We start from the raw sequence: 16,408 nt of genomic DNA, 5'->3' as shown, positions 1-16,408 counted from the left end.
ACGTCGCAAGGTCGCAAAGACGCAAGGTCGCAAGGACGCAAGGTGTCTTGCGCCTTACAAGGGCAAATTGTCAAACCTTTTTTTTTTAGGGCTGTCGGTCAAAAGCTTCAAAAAAAAAAAAAGTATTTTGGTGATAATCCCTACTTTAAAGCCCAATATAGGTATCAGTACTTTTGAGTCCGTTGCGTCATCCCATGGCAGCAACATTATCAAGTAGGACCCACCTTTTTAATCTATCTACTGCATATGATTTTAATCTGCCACTTGTCAAAATCATAACCAATCAGAAGTTTAAAAATATCGTTACCAATTAAACTTTCTTCAACGTCCAAAACCACCAAAAAAAAACATAAAAATAAAAATAAAATAAACAAATAAACAAATATAATTTATTTATTTTAATTATATCTATCATCACAAAATCAATACAAACAAGTCTCAACTCAATCACCAATGGCCGGAAGATCACTTCCAGTCTCTCCTCACCGGCCACCGGACACGCCAATTCACCGGAAAATTCTCAGTTCCGATTCCAATTCGAAGTCAAACTCAAATTCAAACTTGAAACACTTTAGATTAAGGTTTGATATTGTTTTCAATAGTTCAATTACTCGTAAAAATCATAAGGTGTGGAGGATTAAATCCGAATTAAAATCAGAACCTTACGAGATTTCAAAATCAACTACACCTGGGTCGTTCAAATTTAAGGATAATAAGTTAGGAGTTAGTGCTGTATCAAAAGATGAAACTGGAAATGAAGCTGTGGATATTAATGCGGTTCCATGGTGGGAGGAGTTTCCGAAACGATGGACTATTGTTATCTTATGTTTTTCGGCTTTTCTTCTTTGCAATATGGATAGAGTGAGCTCATATATTCATTGATTTAATTTATAGTGATGAATAGTTTGATGTATAACTAGAATAGAATTGTGTGTATTCTATATGCTTTTTGTAGGTTTTTGTGTTTGGGGATTGATATTGATATAACTGATTGTAACGCGCGTTAAAACTAAAGCAATAGACTAACCGGATATCTCAGTTGTAAAAAAATTGTTATTAATTGAATGTGTAACATTTGACAGGTGAATATGAGCATTGCTATATTACCAATGTCATCAGAGTTCCATTGGAATTCAACAACAGTCGGTTTGATACAATCGTCGTTTTTTTGGGGATACCTTCTCACTCAGGTTTCTACAGTTTCTTCAACTTGACTATTGTTGTTAACATTTATATTCGGTCTTAGATTACTGATTTGAACTAACGTTAAATGCGACTAGATTGCAGGAGGAATTTGGGCAGACACTGTAGGTGGGAAGCGTGTTTTAGCTTTCGGTGTTATATGGTGGTCTGTAGCTACTGTACTTACTCCAATTGCTGCAAAGTTAGGATTACCGTTCCTACTCATAGTTCGTGCCTTTATGGGCATAGGCGAGGTCCTTTTTCTACCTCACAAATCTCTGTTTTTATTTGTTAAACTGTTTCTCATTTTTTTGTATTTCGGTTGATCTTTATTAGGGTGTGGCCATGCCTGCTATGAATAATCTCTTGTCAAAATGGGTTCCAGTTTCAGAGAGAAGTAGATCATTGGCTCTGGTTTACAGTGGAATGTACCTTGGGTCTGTTACCGGGCTTGCGTTTTCACCGTTCTTAATACATTCATATGGATGGCCTTCGGTCTTTTTCTCGTTTGGTTCCTTAGGGACAGTGTGGACTGCCTTATGGTTGAGTAAGGTAGTTCTTTAAAATACTATTATTCTCCTACATTTGCCACTTGAGTTGGCAAATTTGTGGGCTGGGTAAAGGGTCAAAAAACGGGTCAAGTTGGATTAACCCGAAACAATTTTTTGTTCAAGTCTTTTAACTTTTATATTTGTGAAATATGGTGTATCGAACATAATGAAGAATATCAATATCAAACAGAATTATACAGTAATAAAATAATTTATAATTTATCTAATTAAAAATAAAACAATTAAGTGTGTTGTATGGACTAAATATACATTTAGGGCGACTTTCGACCCGTTTAAACCATTTACTTTTTTGCTGTTCTTTAATATACCTGGTCGATTGATAGAGATACAATTACCCAAATTGACCCTTTCATAAGTTATGGGTCAGAATTTCTACTTCTATGGATAGCTGGTTAACTGTCATAGACTTTTCTTTTCATTTTGGAAATATATACGTATGTGTTTCCTATATGGAACGGGAATACCTTTTCATGTTTATTAAGCGTTACTGTAAATCTTAGGCATACAGTTCACCTTCTGAAGATCCTGAACTTCGTCCTGAAGAAAAGAAGCTGATATTCCGCAATAGAGTTTCTGAAGAACCCGTTAAAACTATTCCTTGGGGATCAATATTGTCAAAGGCACCCGTATGGGCGTTGATAACGTGTCATTTTTGTCACAACTGGGGAACATTTATACTCCTCACATGGATGCCTACCTATTATAACCAGGTTACTCTTCCAATTTATGTGTTCTACCAAATCTTAGAGGGGGAAAATGGGCGGGTCTGATATAAGTACAGTAAAAATGGATTGGATTGGGTTGGGTTGGACCACCCTGCAAAGACTTTTTAACCCTTTTTGTGCGGTTTTAATTTCAGGTTCTGGGCTTTAATTTAACAGAATCTGGGCTTTTTTGTGTATTGCCTTGGCTTACGATGGCTTTCTCGGCCAATCTTGGAGGCTGGATAGCTGACACACTTGTAAGCAAAGGTTGGTCTGTGACGACAGTTCGAAAGGTATTTATCACTGCAGAAAGTGTCGCCGATTTTATCTTTCTTTTTGTTACGTCGTTGCATATAACGTTACCCGAATATCAGGTAATGCAATCAGTTGGATTTCTTGGACCTGCATTTTTCTTATCGCAATTAAGCCATGTTGACTCGCCTGCTATGGCTGTTTTCTGCATGGCGTGTAGTCAGGTTTGAGTTTATATCTGAATGCACCATTATCGTTCAATTATTATTTCCTAGATTGACAATAAATGATGAAAGAATTGAGAAAATGAGTTATATACAGGGTTCTGATGCATTTTCACAGTCGGGATTATATTCAAATCATCAAGATATTGCCCCTCGATATTCCGTGAGCATCTCGTTTCTCAAACACTTTTAAATTTATTATCGTTACAGAAACGGTCCCGCTTTCAACATTTGTTAAATCTTAGTATATTTGTTGTTTAACAGGGTGTGCTGCTTGGTTTGTCGAATACTGCGGGAGTTTTGGCTGGCGTTTTGGGTACTGCAGCTACCGGTTACATTTTGCAACATGGTACTGCTTTATCTTTCCCATAGCAACTTACTCTAACTAGAGATGACAAAATGGGTGAGTTGGGTAATGGGTCAAAAGGTTCAGTTCAATATCGGTAAATTTGGTACCTGTTAAAAGGGGTCTGTTTGGTTGATGCAAAACATTTATTGATCATAAATTTAAATTATAGACATAATTACTGAGATAGTCCCCGTGGTTTAAATATAACTGGTTTCGTCGATAGGCTTTTTTACACGAATAGTCCATCACACTAACGGTTGATACAAATTCCGTTAAATCCAGTCACATGCTATGAATGAAATTGTTAAACTTTGGATAAACTTACAACAAGTGATATGTGACCAGGTTCTTGGGACGAGGTCTTTGATGTGGCAATCGGGCTATATTTGGTTGGAACTGTGATATGGAATCTTTTTTCAACTGGCGAGAAAATAATCGACTAAATCAAATCAAGTCTGATTTGTCACCTATGATGAGGCGATTTCAAATCGACAAATGGGTGCTGGCAATTATCGAGGCTAGATAGAAACATTCTTGTATATTACAATCACCTTTATATATCCACAACCATTTCACAGGTCCAAAGATATAAATATAGGAAGATTAGACACACATGTTGATAGACTTTGTGTACTCTATAATATTAATAGCATGCAGCATTATGAAATATTGCCTTATGTATGCAACTGTGGCATATGTAATGTTTTGTTCTGAAGTGTTGTTAAAGCAGTTGTGTTCAATTTAGCTTTACATAGAAACAGATATACTAAAATATGACTTCAAATAATTACATATTAACATGTTAGGAGGGTATTGAAATTGATAAACTGGATTAGGGATGAATAGAATACGAAAAACAGAAACCGTACTGAACTGTACCATTACCAGTATAGAAATTTCGGTACTACATGGTATTGGTACCGAAAAACCGGTACTGCTAATTCGGTACATTATTCGGGAAATGATTTGGCATTTTTCTGTATCGGTACTATGTTGTTCGGTACGGTATTGGTATCGATGTCATCTCTAATATAATCTGGATGATTATTGAATTGTGTAAACACTTTCTCATAAAGTATTTGGACCCAATTGATTAGGCTCACAGAATCGTTATTGGGATAAGACGAGAACAATAATTTGTGTTTTTGGTATTGAAATCACAAATATGATATTAAAGAGTTTGTAATTACTAAGTCTTGATATGAAAGCAATCTGTCAGATTAATAAATTCAAAAGTCAGTTAATTTTGACAGTTGAGATCGAAAGGTTGTTACCTTTAATTTTGACGGCTTTTTGGTATTTGGCGACAAATATATTTGGCTCAACTTTAAGTATATGGGTATGATAGATATACCATTTGGGGGTTGCTTCTTGACCCAGCAAGGGGGAGTACCTCCCTTGTCGCTTGCTATTTCTGCGACAATATCGAGTTACTTTGAACGAGTGTGCACTTGACGCTCTTCAAGCATGTTATTGAGCATAACAGTGCCACTAAAATAACCTACATAACATATATATGAAAACCTGAAACTAATTTAAGCTCGTTATTGAGCATAACTGATAAGACATCGTCCGCAGATCTTTAAGCAAAAATATTTTAATAAACAAACAGCACCTTAGATGTTCAATTTTGGCATATGCATAGAATAGCAAATATGTAGAGCCTACTTGTACGAAACACCAGATACAGCCATGGAAACATATAGACCACAACATGTGATATATCTTGTTTCATTTAATTCTACAACTAGATCTTGTCCATAACATTACAACATCCAACTACCAATTCCATTATTCATATCCTAAGAATACAAATCCAACATAAAACATTGGATTCATTAAACTCTAATAAAATGCCTGCATCATATGATATAATCATGAATACAAGTTTAACTAGAAACAGAATTAGACCTTGTAAACGAAGAAGACGAGTTAATGAACTCGATACAATCCTTAATAGCTTCTGCTCTTTGTGAATCAAATGGAGACCGAGTAACTCGTTTTGGTGTTCCTGAAGATGATACCTTTGTGGAACGCCGTTTTTGAGGAGCTACAAAACAAAACATCGCAACCATCCAATCACTGACGTGTTTAAGGTACCTCACAGGCGACATGTAATTGCAATTAACCGCAATCTTTGTTCCACTGTCAACCCTTTTACTAGGATTCCGTTTGCAGGCCATCGTAGCTCTCGTGTTATCTGCTTGCTTTTTACGCTTGCAGAGTGTGATACAATAGTGGGAAGGGGATGAAGAAGTGGAGAATGAAATTCAGGGTGTAACACAATGTGAATTGTGTTTATAATGTAAACAATGGTAGTATGAGAAGTTATATGCAACATCGCAATATAATCATAAGTAATGCATTACCGAGTTGTACGGTGGAAGGGCTTTCATGACAGCATGGGTAGTATGAAACATGTTCTTAAATTGGACCTACCAGTAGTAGAAAGAAATTAAGGTTTCGAAGAGCAATAAATATATATCTTTAAATGTACACTGGCATATAATAGACAGATACAGCCATAAATTGTTTATGGGTCCTAAACATGGAAGAGATGGCGGTTCATCGGATATTGGGAGAGGAGTTATGTCCGTTGAGGCTTTCGCGCCGAGGAGAGCGTGTCAGGCGATGCATCCACCAATGTGTTATCATACAAGATAGAGAATCGGCCTGGTCAATGGTAGACTGAAAATGGCGGGTCCTAGAGGTTGATTGTTGTGATTCGTCTTGTGTACTTCGTTTGTTTTCGTCCTTTTATTTTCGTTTAGTTTTCGGTTTATATTAGTTAGTTAGTGTGTTTTTAGATATTGGGTTGTTTGAGAGGCTCGTTTTTAGATACTTTACGTGTAGATGGTTGCTTTCTAGGTGCGAGCTTCCTCGTTCCCCCGTGTTTTTGTAATCTGTTCTATTTGAGTATTCGTTATTTTCACAAGAAAAAAAAGATACAACGATAAATGCACACTTCCATTGTGAGAAAATTACTATATTTAACAGTATATATATGACAGCATCATCAGCTCATCAAGAAAAATTACTACAGCTCTTTTGTAAACATAATTAGCACATTATATTTTATCTTATTTTCTTATTAAAAAAAAAAAAAACAATAGAATTTACTTTTTTGCCTTGCCTTTCAAAAAAAAGAATTTACTTTTTTTTTTTCCTTTCCAATTTGCATGTTAACCAACCTAACACGCACATTTTGCCACCTCTAAGACGTTTCAACAAACATGATTATCAGAACATATAATAACACCATCACACTTTGTTGTCACACATCAAAAGTACTACCTGATACATACAATAGTGATTTTGATAGTGGGTTACACACAGTAGACTAAAATGAAGTTGAATACACACTAAAGAGTTTGGGTAAAAGTTAATTGCATACACTAAATCCTATTTTAAGAGTAAAGAATCTAATGGAAAATGATCATAATTCAACATTTTAATTAATATGGGTCAGGATTTTCTTGATTAATATTAGTAGTAGGCCACATAAATGGCAAGTCAACATCTTCCTCTTTAGAGGTGAAGGGGGTATTTAAGCCACACAATAGTTATCAATGTAGAGATTTACTTAAATTGGGGAGCTTGGATTTATGTAGAGAATTAGGTTTTTTGTTGCTGGGGCCTATTAGTTGAAGTAATAAAATGTGACTTTTATTGTTCAAAAATAAGAGATGACTGAAAAAACTAACATCGAGACTTAAACCGTCCCAAAGATAGCCTATTAGTTGGGGTGCCTCAAAGTTCAAACATCACTAGCAGCAGAGTAGCAGCATATCTTGGGTGGCCAAAGAAAAAGGGCTGGAAATAGTCATAGAATTACTTATAGGCAAACCTTGTTTAAAAGGAAGTAACATCTAAGTAAAAATACATCCTTCCCCAGGTAACCTTATAGGAAAACCTTGTTTAACCTTTCAAAACGTATGCTAAAATATACAGCCCTAAAAGGAAGTAACATCAAATGTATGAAGAAATACAAGTGACAAACGCAAGAGCTGGCAAGATAGGCGGGTCAGGCTGGTTGGGTCAACAAAACATAGTGTGTCAGGTTGAGTTGAACCTAAAACGCTGTGTGTTCATAATTTAATGAACAACCAAAGCAGAATAAATTAGTAAGGTTATTAATCAGAAACTTAAAAAAACAATTTTAAACGTTGTACTCATTAAATATACACTAGACCAATTTCATCCTGCTTGACATATTCAGCCCATAAAACCCCTATTTGTTTGACCAGTCTCAGTTTCAAAATAAGCTAAATTGACCCATTCATAAGTAACTGTATCGAAATTGCCACATCTAAACGAACCAAACACATATATATACACAATGAATCGAAGTTTTTTTTTTTTAATTAATAACAGAACATATACAAACACTCTTAAAGTTCACCAAACTTACATAAAAGCCTTGAATTGTAAAAGAAAAAGTATATCATTCACTCTTAAACTAGAAAAACTACTACAACCAGTAAACCAGTGCCTAAACTAACCAATCTTATATAGTAACTAACTATCATCAACCTTTACAAGAAGTATTTCTGTACCACCATCAATGGCACAATCCAAAAACTCCCTCAACTCTTCGCTACTTTCAAACGCGTACGGAGATTCAAAGTCACTATCCAAATTATACCAAACGCCATTTATCCTTCTTAAAGAAACCCAATGTCTACCCTTCCAAATCCCACCATATCTTTTCACAGGAATATTTAATACAATTCCCATTAACGTACCATCAGATTCATCAAGGTTAATTGAAGAAGCTTTATTACGTCGATCATGCCAAACAACCCTTTTCCCTTTCTTTTCCACCGCAGTAATTAACACGTTTATGTCGTAATTACCTGTTAGTGAATTATGATGAGGTTTGAAAATAACCGAAAACCGTGACCATTTTCCTTCGTATGGGTCGTCTAGTACTAGCTTTTCAGCTATTTCGTCCAAATCTTTTCGCGTAAACGCATTCTTCTCCTAAATCACAACATATACAACATTCTAAGTCACCAAACCTGCAGAAGATCTTAAAAACTGAATATTGATACTTCATTTAGACTTTATAATTATATTAATCCAAATTATTATGTGATTAGTTCAACAGAGTGTTTCACTAGCCAATCACAAAATAAATACAGTCAATATAAATATATAACCATTAAAAAAATTAAGAAATTCAGACCTAATTCTGGAAAACATAATAAACTCAAGTATCAAAGTATTTAAAATATTTATTCAGAACAGTATGATCTGATATAATTCCACAGTTATCAGTACACTCCTTTATACAGTATCTGTTAAAAATTTAAAATTTAAAATACGGAGTATATAATTGACGATATATAGATACAGAAAATGTATAATTAGACATATGAAATTGGTACCTGAAAGAGATTATTGAGAGCGTGCAAGAGACAAAATTGTAACTTTTGCCGTTCGTGATATATGATTTGTTTCTTTTTGTTTTCCATAATTCGTGTTGTATGAAATTTAGGGTTTCGATAGAGAGAGAACGATGAGATTGTGAGCAAGCAAACCGGGTTAATTGTAGTAAGAGGTCTGAAGATTTGGTTAATATTCAAAAAAGCCCCTTTACACTATTTGGGAATCGGGGATGCAAAATTGAAAAACAGAATCCGATCCGAACCGCACCGGGTGAACTCAGTTCGGGTACCAATTTTTGAAATTGTTAAAAATCAGTTAATTTGGAACCAAAACATGATACACTAAAACCAAATATAATAACCATATCAAGTTTTCTAATGAGAACTCTAAATGTTCTCATTAAAAAGTAATTGATGCATAAAAGAGTGGTATAGATGGTAGTAGTTATTTTTATGGAGTTGATGGTTGATTTTAATGTACAAAAAAGTTAAGCATGCATTATTTTCTTAAAGATAACCCTTAAGGTTGTCATTAAAAATTTTCAAAATGGAAATATTTATAATTTATAATTAATCAAACAAAGTTTGTAAACTTAAATATGATATGCTTAAACGTAATTCTAATGGTTACGCTTAACATTCTTCTTGATATGATTTAAGTATATTTGAAAATGCTTATTTTTAAATATTTATTATTTATTTAAAATAAAAATAAAAGATGAACATCTTTACAAGACGTTTGAATTTGCTTATTCTGCTTTCAAAATATGCAAGTGATCAATCAAATATGTCCGTTAATCATGATGTACACTTTCTGAACCTTAACAAACCACCTTAGAAATGGTGGATTTTGGTTCCGTTAATTCGTATATTAAGTTTTGATTGAGTTCCGGTTCAATCCAATGTTGGTCTTGCCTTGAACACCTAAAAGAATGAATGCTACAATTATTTTTCATTTTTTTTTCGATGATGTATTTTTAGTTAACTATTAGTTTTTAATGCAAGATTGTGATGTAGTTTGATCAACTTTCATCTTTTGCATAAGCATGGCCTTCAAGAGGTTAACCAAGACATTGTGATGCAATATAGCAGTTAAATATTGTTATTGTTCACTATTTAACTTTTAAACGGCATATGATTAGCGTTAATGGAGCAGTTAATGACTATGTTTAGCAAATTCCTTGATAGAAAGTATAATACAAGTATCTAAAAAATTACATGGATGTTACAAGAAATAATAATTTATCTCATACAATGCATCTATGAATTCACATATCCAGTAACTAGATTAGCATATTACAATCTCTATCAACTATAATTCAAACACCATTGCAATTATCAAGTAATCTTTTTTGATGTATCTACAAGTTGTTCAAGATGGTTGAAAGGTTGAAGATTTCAAAATCTCATGAGATAAATTCAAAACCTTTGTGATTATGCACCTGAAGGAGATGAGTTGTTCGTCGCGTGTATTTTCTTAATCTCTGCTACTGGTTTTTGATATCCAATTGTTATCGTTATACTTGAATCGTTGATAAACAGGAGCTACACTCATCAGTGGTTACTTTGTTGATCTATTCGTTGTTCACATTTGGAGGTAAAGTATCATGCACTAACTCATCCAACGGCTCAATTACAATCGTCCGATCATGTGATTCTTGAACCTCGTTTACACCTTTATAAAGTAAACTGGATGACAAGCCCTGACCATACGATAACTTGGGCTGTAAAAGAAAGATGCAAGAAGTTGTTACAATTGGAAAGAAACTAGAGGTAGAAATTTTGACCTGTTTACTTATAAATGGGTCAATTCAGGTTATGTTTATCTCTAGCTGGTAAACTAAAATAAAACTTCCCTAGAAAGGAAAAAAGTCACCCACAGTGTCCCTAGTCCCTCCGTCTAAAAGAAGTGTAATGTAAGAATTTTTGTTGGATTTTAGATATGTAAAATAATAATAATAATAAAATAATAAATGTCAGTTTTACCCTATATTTAAGTTTTACTCTATATTTAAGCTAAGTTTGACTGAATTTATTATAAATATGAGAGATTAAGAGTAATACGAGGTTAAATTAAGATATAAAAAGTAAAAAGTAAGCTGGACACTTATTTTTGGACGCAAAGAGTATTTATTAGTGTAAAAAAGTTCAAAATTAATTTATTCGGATAAAGTAGATTAGTAATGAAGTATTAGTATATACTTTGAAATCTTAAAAGTTCCGCATATAGGTGCGTTGGGTCACTGAACCAGATCCCTTTGAACAGTACAACTAAATTACCATTTTGACCCGACCCACTTTGCCGTGTTACCTAATCTGCCCATTTTGCCACTTCTAAAACAACTAACCTCTTGCGTTGCGTAACTATCCTTCTGATCTCGTGCCAATCGTCTGTCGTCTTCCATAGAATAATTGGCATCTTGTTCATGGGTCTCATCAGGCTTCAAGGTTAATTCAATAGCGCACGAATCAATCGTACCATGCTCACTCATTTCATCAACATCTCTCAATCGTAAATCCAGTTCAGACGGGTTCGTTGAGTTAACCAAACTTCCTCTACCATCTTCATCTAACGATGACATGTTTGTTGACCGAGGTGAATCAAGGTCCGAAACCTCCACTTGCATATCAGAAGCAATCGAGTTTGTTGAACCGTAATGAATCCGTTTATTGGCTGTAAAAAAGAAACCGTCCGTCTTTGACTTGTCAAACAATGCAGATGGCCCACAGTCGAATGACTCGGCGTTTCGACGAATATTACTTCCTTGTGAAACTATCCTCATTCTTGACATACTTAAACAATGTAGAATAGCTTCTTTGTTTGGCCTTAAGATCGGTTCGTCTTCACTTGAGGAACATGATGACGTGGATGATTGATCACCGGGGACCACATCATTTCGAACCTCATTTTTATCATCAGTGACATCATCAACCCCTTTTTTAGAGGATTCACCTTCTTCTATCGCACGTTTATCATCGGTGACATCATCAAGAATCGAAGATTCTTCTTGAGGCTGTTTGTTGTCATCTTTTTTGTTTGCTAGACAACATAATTCACCATTAGAGACCGAGGGTCCGATTCACTTATGAACGAGTCAATCTTTCAACTCTAACAGGTCAAACGGGTTGAAAGTCACACAAAAAGTATTTTTTTTACATATTATTATTATTTTTACGCATGTTATAACTGAAATTACAGTCTGCTTTTTATGGTTTATAGTTTAAAAACCAATTTTTATAACACATATTACTTTAAAAAGGACAAACCGTGTTTTTGACCGAACACGTTACAAACCATGCAAAGGTTACCCGTTTTGATCAATCAGCCCAACCCATTTTACCACCTTACATGAATTATCAGAATGCTAAAACAATATGCTTACCTACTTTTGAAGTTCCCAGTCTTTTCAACTGCTTAATCGCAAAATCAATATCAAAATCTGGTTCATTATCATGCCTACTGGGTAAAGCTTCTTTTTTGTGAGTAGCCATTAATTCATCATCGAAACCATCCCCTGTTAAAATCGGCCTTTCTTCATGCGGGTCATAAGGAAGGTCAAACGGGTTGTTTTTAACCATATAAGACGGAGCTGACCCAGGAATAGATGAATTCAAATCACCCGAACTTCTTGAAAGAAACGGATTCTTTTTCAAAATATGAAGTGACGAAATTTGACTATTTCCAATCCCAATCGCGTTTCTTATAATCTGAAAATTAGAAAACTTTTTAGATCTTCTTCGTTCCATAAGTCCCTCGATCCGTTTTGTTCTTTCCGTTTCTGATATTCCAAGATCCATTAAACTCTTTTCGTTATCATCCATCCATCGAACAATCTTATTTCCATGATCATGTCTTTTTTCTTGTATTTCAATCGACTCTTTCTTGTCGGGCAAGTTATCATTATTTGTTGAGGAAACAACATTTTTGTCTTTAGTGTCCATATTGTTAACAATTTTGTTACCTACTTTGTTTGCAACCTGTCGATCGACTGGTTGAACCTGCATAAAACTAGTTTGATTATGTTGTTTTGGAACATGAACACGATACACAGACCTAATACTCCTACGCGATTTCAATTCCTTCCACGTTTTACATTTTGATCTTACGCTTTTAGCCTTTGGACACGGACGTCTACCTACAAACAAACTATGAACATAAAAAATAATCCCCAAAACAGAGAGACTATATGCTAAAATGGTGGACACAAAAGGTGAAAACAGATGCAAAATGCATAACAAAAGGATAATACATAAACCATATGGGTATCTCTTAATATAAAATAAAGAATTTTGACCCAATATTATTATAAATTTGATCACAAAATTTTGGATCTCATTAGCGCCCATACTAATTCCTACATGTATATTTATTGTAATTTCAATCTAAATCATTATAATGAGCAAAATATGTGAAAGGAATTGAAAAATAAATCAAAACCCTTAGAGGGAATTTAGATGAACAAAGGATGAATGTATGTTACTTTACCTAGAACTGGTTCATGAAAGAATTGTCTGATTGAAAACTGTCAGATTTTGTTGTTGTTGTGATTGTTTAATTATGTGGGGCAAAGTTTTGTTTGGTTGTGATGTTAATTGAATCCTCAAATTAAGGAGTCTAATAGTTTCTGATTCTCTCACATTTACACGCAATTAAGATTATGATTTTTCTAACGACAACTCTTATTGTCGTTGACACGTTTAAAGCTACTGTCACTACAAAATTAATACAGAGTAATTAATACAACACTTTTTAACGACAGCACTTAAGGCTGTCGTTAAAAAAAATCTTAAGATTAAAAGTTGTGTTTTTTTCTTTTTCACTGGCTGCAAATTACATAGTTGGTTATCAATCCGACCCGACCCATTTGACAAGTACTAATTAATCAAAGTTTATCTTTACTTAGTTTAACATGTCACGCTACAAGGGCGACCTGCTTATTTAATCAGTTCTTGGGTTGACATTGCACCTCGTCGTAAGGAGGTACTTTGGGATGCATTATTAAAACGAGTTAATTACTACAATAAGCAAACAAATTTTAAGATAAAAACTAGGTATAGTTAGCTAAATAAGGTTCTAAAAACAGATGCTTAACTCGTTTTAAGACAAATTTTTTTTTTTTTTTTCAATGTGTATTATACATTTATTATACAACTACATATATAACTATAACTAGTTATTCTATAGCTACACTATATATAACCCTCCACATAGTATATTTGCACCTGTATCTATTTATATGTATTTAGACTATATATATGTACCGCTGCATATGTTGGTTACCTATATATGTACCTATGTATCTATGTAACATGTATTGGTGTATGTATGTTTGTCTGTCTTGTTTATGTACCTAAGTATATATATCTACGAATGTATCTATATGTATATATGTTTAAGCATGAGTTTTTTTTATCCATGCTCATGTGTGGTGCGTGTGTGTATATATATATATATATATATATATATATATATATATATATATATATATATATATATATATATATATATATATATATATATATATAGTTTGTCTGTATGTTTACTTGATTTTAAATGGTTTTGTGCTCTGTATAATATATATATATATATGTATTTATTTTGTTTGTCTGTATGTTTACTTGATTTTATTTTGTTTGTCTGTATGTTTACTTGATTTTAAATGGTTTTGTGCTCTGTATGATCCATGCTATTTGCCCTACTGTTGTGCATTACTGCTTTATGTGTTCTCTTTTTTGGTTACTGTGCATGTTTGCTTCTTGCTAGGAGCACATAACTCTTACATGTACGTATCTTTTGCCCTATCTTTTCGTTTTTATGAGCACTTCTGGCCGGAGGTCCGTTTGGAAGCAATCTCTTTTGCTCTAGAGTAGAGGGAGGGACGACCTTATCTAGGCGCGGGTTCTATATCCGCGGGTGGAGTAGTGACTTCCTTCTAATCTAGGGTACGAGGAATGATTGTCTACACCCACCTTTCCCATACCCCACTTTTGTGAGATTGAGTATTGTTGTTGATGTTGTTGTTGTTGTTGTTGTTGTTGTTGTTGTAACTCGTTTTATAAGAATGTATAATAAAGATAATGTATAAACTAATGGATTAATTCATTGTGAAAGTAGAACAAGTATAAGAAACGAGAAACAGAGCATTTCGTCTTCTGTAGTATTAGTGCAGATGATTATAGAAAAGAATTAAACATACAACACTTCATTGCCTAATTTTAAGATCCACTTCTATCTGATAGTAAATAAAAAATTAATTTACAGAACTGAAATCTGGCAAAAACTACACGGGGAATGTCGGTGACCCGTTACCCAAATTGGAACAAACTAGATAGGAGGCCCGTTGCAGCGGATTTCTGAAAAAATTTTGGGTAGCTATTTTGCTCGGTCAGCCACGCGTTGCGGTGTCCAGCATGTTATGTGATTCGGTTGAGGTCGGACTAAAACTGTATTACGTACTAATAAGTTTTTATAGTGTCTACATAACTCGCCTAATTAGCATGTTGTAGGATAAATTCAAAACTAGTAAAATGGGCCCGCGCGATGCCTCGGGACCTTTCGGGTTGTATATTCATAGTTAATGGAGCGTTATGTATTTACAGAAGTAAAAACGTTTTGTTACGGGGATTTTTAAATACATGTAGTGAGTATCTAATGTACCTAATGGCCTTTTTAACGGCATGAAGATCATGTAAAAAAAAGGGAAACAGAATTATCGATATGATGTAGTTAGTTTGGGGAGTTTATTATAGGTTATGGAACACTGATCTAAATACACGTAATTAGCGTTTTTTTTTTGAAGTGTCCGTGTCGCGTATAGTTAATCTCGTTGTGTTCGTTAGATTTTTTTGAGTTGAACGGTGAGTTCGGAAAAAATTAACGCGAGCCGAGCGGGAAGATATGTCCCATTGAGTATTGAATAGAATCCGAGGCATTTAGCGTTTTTTTAGAAGTGTCCGTTTCGCGTATAGTTAGTCCCGTTGTGTTCGTTAGATTTTTTTGAGTTGAACGGTGGGTTCGAAAAAATTTAACGCGAGTCGAGCGGAAAGGTATGTCCCATTGAAATTATGGGTGAAGTTTAATTAAGATTTTTTATTAAAATATTGATTTTACACTTGATACCCCTTGTTTGAGGGTTGGGGTGTAACTTGTCACTTTTGTTAGGGGGTGATTTGTATTATTTTTCCCCTTTTTTTCCTTCTTGTTGTTTTTGGGGGAAGTTGGGTGGGGGTCGGGATTAAACGATAAAAAATGTTGTATTAAAATATTGATTTTACACTTGATACCCTTTGTTTGAGGGTTGGGGTGTAACTTGTCACTTTTGTTAGGGGGTGATTTGTATTATTTTCCCTCTTTTTTTTCCTTGTTGTCGTTTTTGGGGGAAGTTGGGTGGGGGTCGGGATTAAACGATAAAAAATGTTGTTCGTTTTTGGGGGAAGTTGGGTGGGGGTCGGGATTAAACGATAAAAAATGTTGTGTTGGTTAGTGTGTATGGACAATGGACAATGGACAATTACATGCTTTTTAGTTATTAGTGTTTTCAACAAAGAAATTGTTAGCTGCATTAGTTGATGTTGGTCCATGAGCCTAGGCCACCTTCAATATATACATTTAAAAGTAGATGACAACATCTGTTCTTTCAATATTTATTTTCTTTGATCGTGTACCAGTGATACAGAGAACATTTAAGGGTTAAATTTTTTATACATTGTTGACTTTTACTTATGGTCATAGGCT

The 16,408-nt window shown here is 34.2% G+C and overlaps 2 protein-coding genes across 3 annotated transcripts; one reads left to right on the top strand and one right to left on the bottom strand.

Moving 5' to 3' along the window:
• The first annotated feature begins 377 nt into the window (after positions 1-377).
• Positions 378-3,995, top strand: LOC139841288 (sodium-dependent phosphate transport protein 1, chloroplastic). Its single transcript, XM_071831514.1, has 10 exons — positions 378-861; positions 1,083-1,190; positions 1,281-1,436; positions 1,519-1,734; positions 2,255-2,464; positions 2,614-2,751; positions 2,833-2,934; positions 3,032-3,097; positions 3,199-3,283; positions 3,629-3,995. Exons 1-10 carry the CDS (start codon positions 454-456, stop codon positions 3,724-3,726), a joined length of 1,587 nt encoding a protein of 528 aa, XP_071687615.1. The 5' UTR covers positions 378-453; the 3' UTR covers positions 3,727-3,995.
• A 3,638-nt stretch (positions 3,996-7,633) lies between these two features.
• Positions 7,634-8,810, bottom strand: LOC139843632 (josephin-like protein). 2 transcript variants are annotated; one of them, XM_071833743.1, is made up of 2 exons: positions 8,674-8,810; positions 7,634-8,266 (listed from the first exon to the last, which is right to left on the bottom strand). In XM_071833743.1, the coding sequence occupies exons 1-2, from the start codon at positions 8,758-8,760 to the stop codon at positions 7,802-7,804; spliced, it is 552 nt and encodes a 183-aa protein (XP_071689844.1). In that variant the 5' UTR covers positions 8,761-8,810; the 3' UTR covers positions 7,634-7,801. The 2 variants fall into 2 exon arrangements, 1 of the variants encoding a protein (XP_071689844.1); XR_011757660.1 differs by having other exon boundaries at positions 8,129-8,304; positions 8,674-8,809.
• Between the last annotated feature and the right edge of the window lie 7,598 nt (positions 8,811-16,408).

Source organism: Rutidosis leptorrhynchoides, chromosome 4 (assembly GCF_046630445.1).
Source record: "Rutidosis leptorrhynchoides isolate AG116_Rl617_1_P2 chromosome 4, CSIRO_AGI_Rlap_v1, whole genome shotgun sequence".
In the NCBI taxonomy this organism is placed as follows: Eukaryota; Viridiplantae; Streptophyta; class Magnoliopsida; order Asterales; family Asteraceae; genus Rutidosis; species Rutidosis leptorrhynchoides.
This window is presented reverse-complemented; position numbering and strand designations above follow the sequence as displayed.

Coding starts and splice junctions, on each gene's coding strand:
- LOC139841288 (XM_071831514.1), top strand. CDS start 454: ATGGCCGGAAGATCACTTCCAGTCTCTCCTCACCGGCCACCGGACACG. Junction 1,437..1,518: donor CCTTTATGGGCATAGGCGAG/GTCCTTTTTCTA, acceptor GATCTTTATTAG/GGTGTGGCCATGCCTGCTAT. Junction 2,752..2,832: donor CTGTGACGACAGTTCGAAAG/GTATTTATCACT, acceptor CCCGAATATCAG/GTAATGCAATCAGTTGGATT.
- LOC139843632 (XM_071833743.1), bottom strand. CDS start 8,760: ATGGAAAACAAAAAGAAACAAATCATATATCACGAACGGCAAAAGTTA. Junction 8,267..8,673: donor CTCTCAATAATCTCTTTCAG/GTACCAATTTCA, acceptor GTTGTGATTTAG/GAGAAGAATGCGTTTACGCG.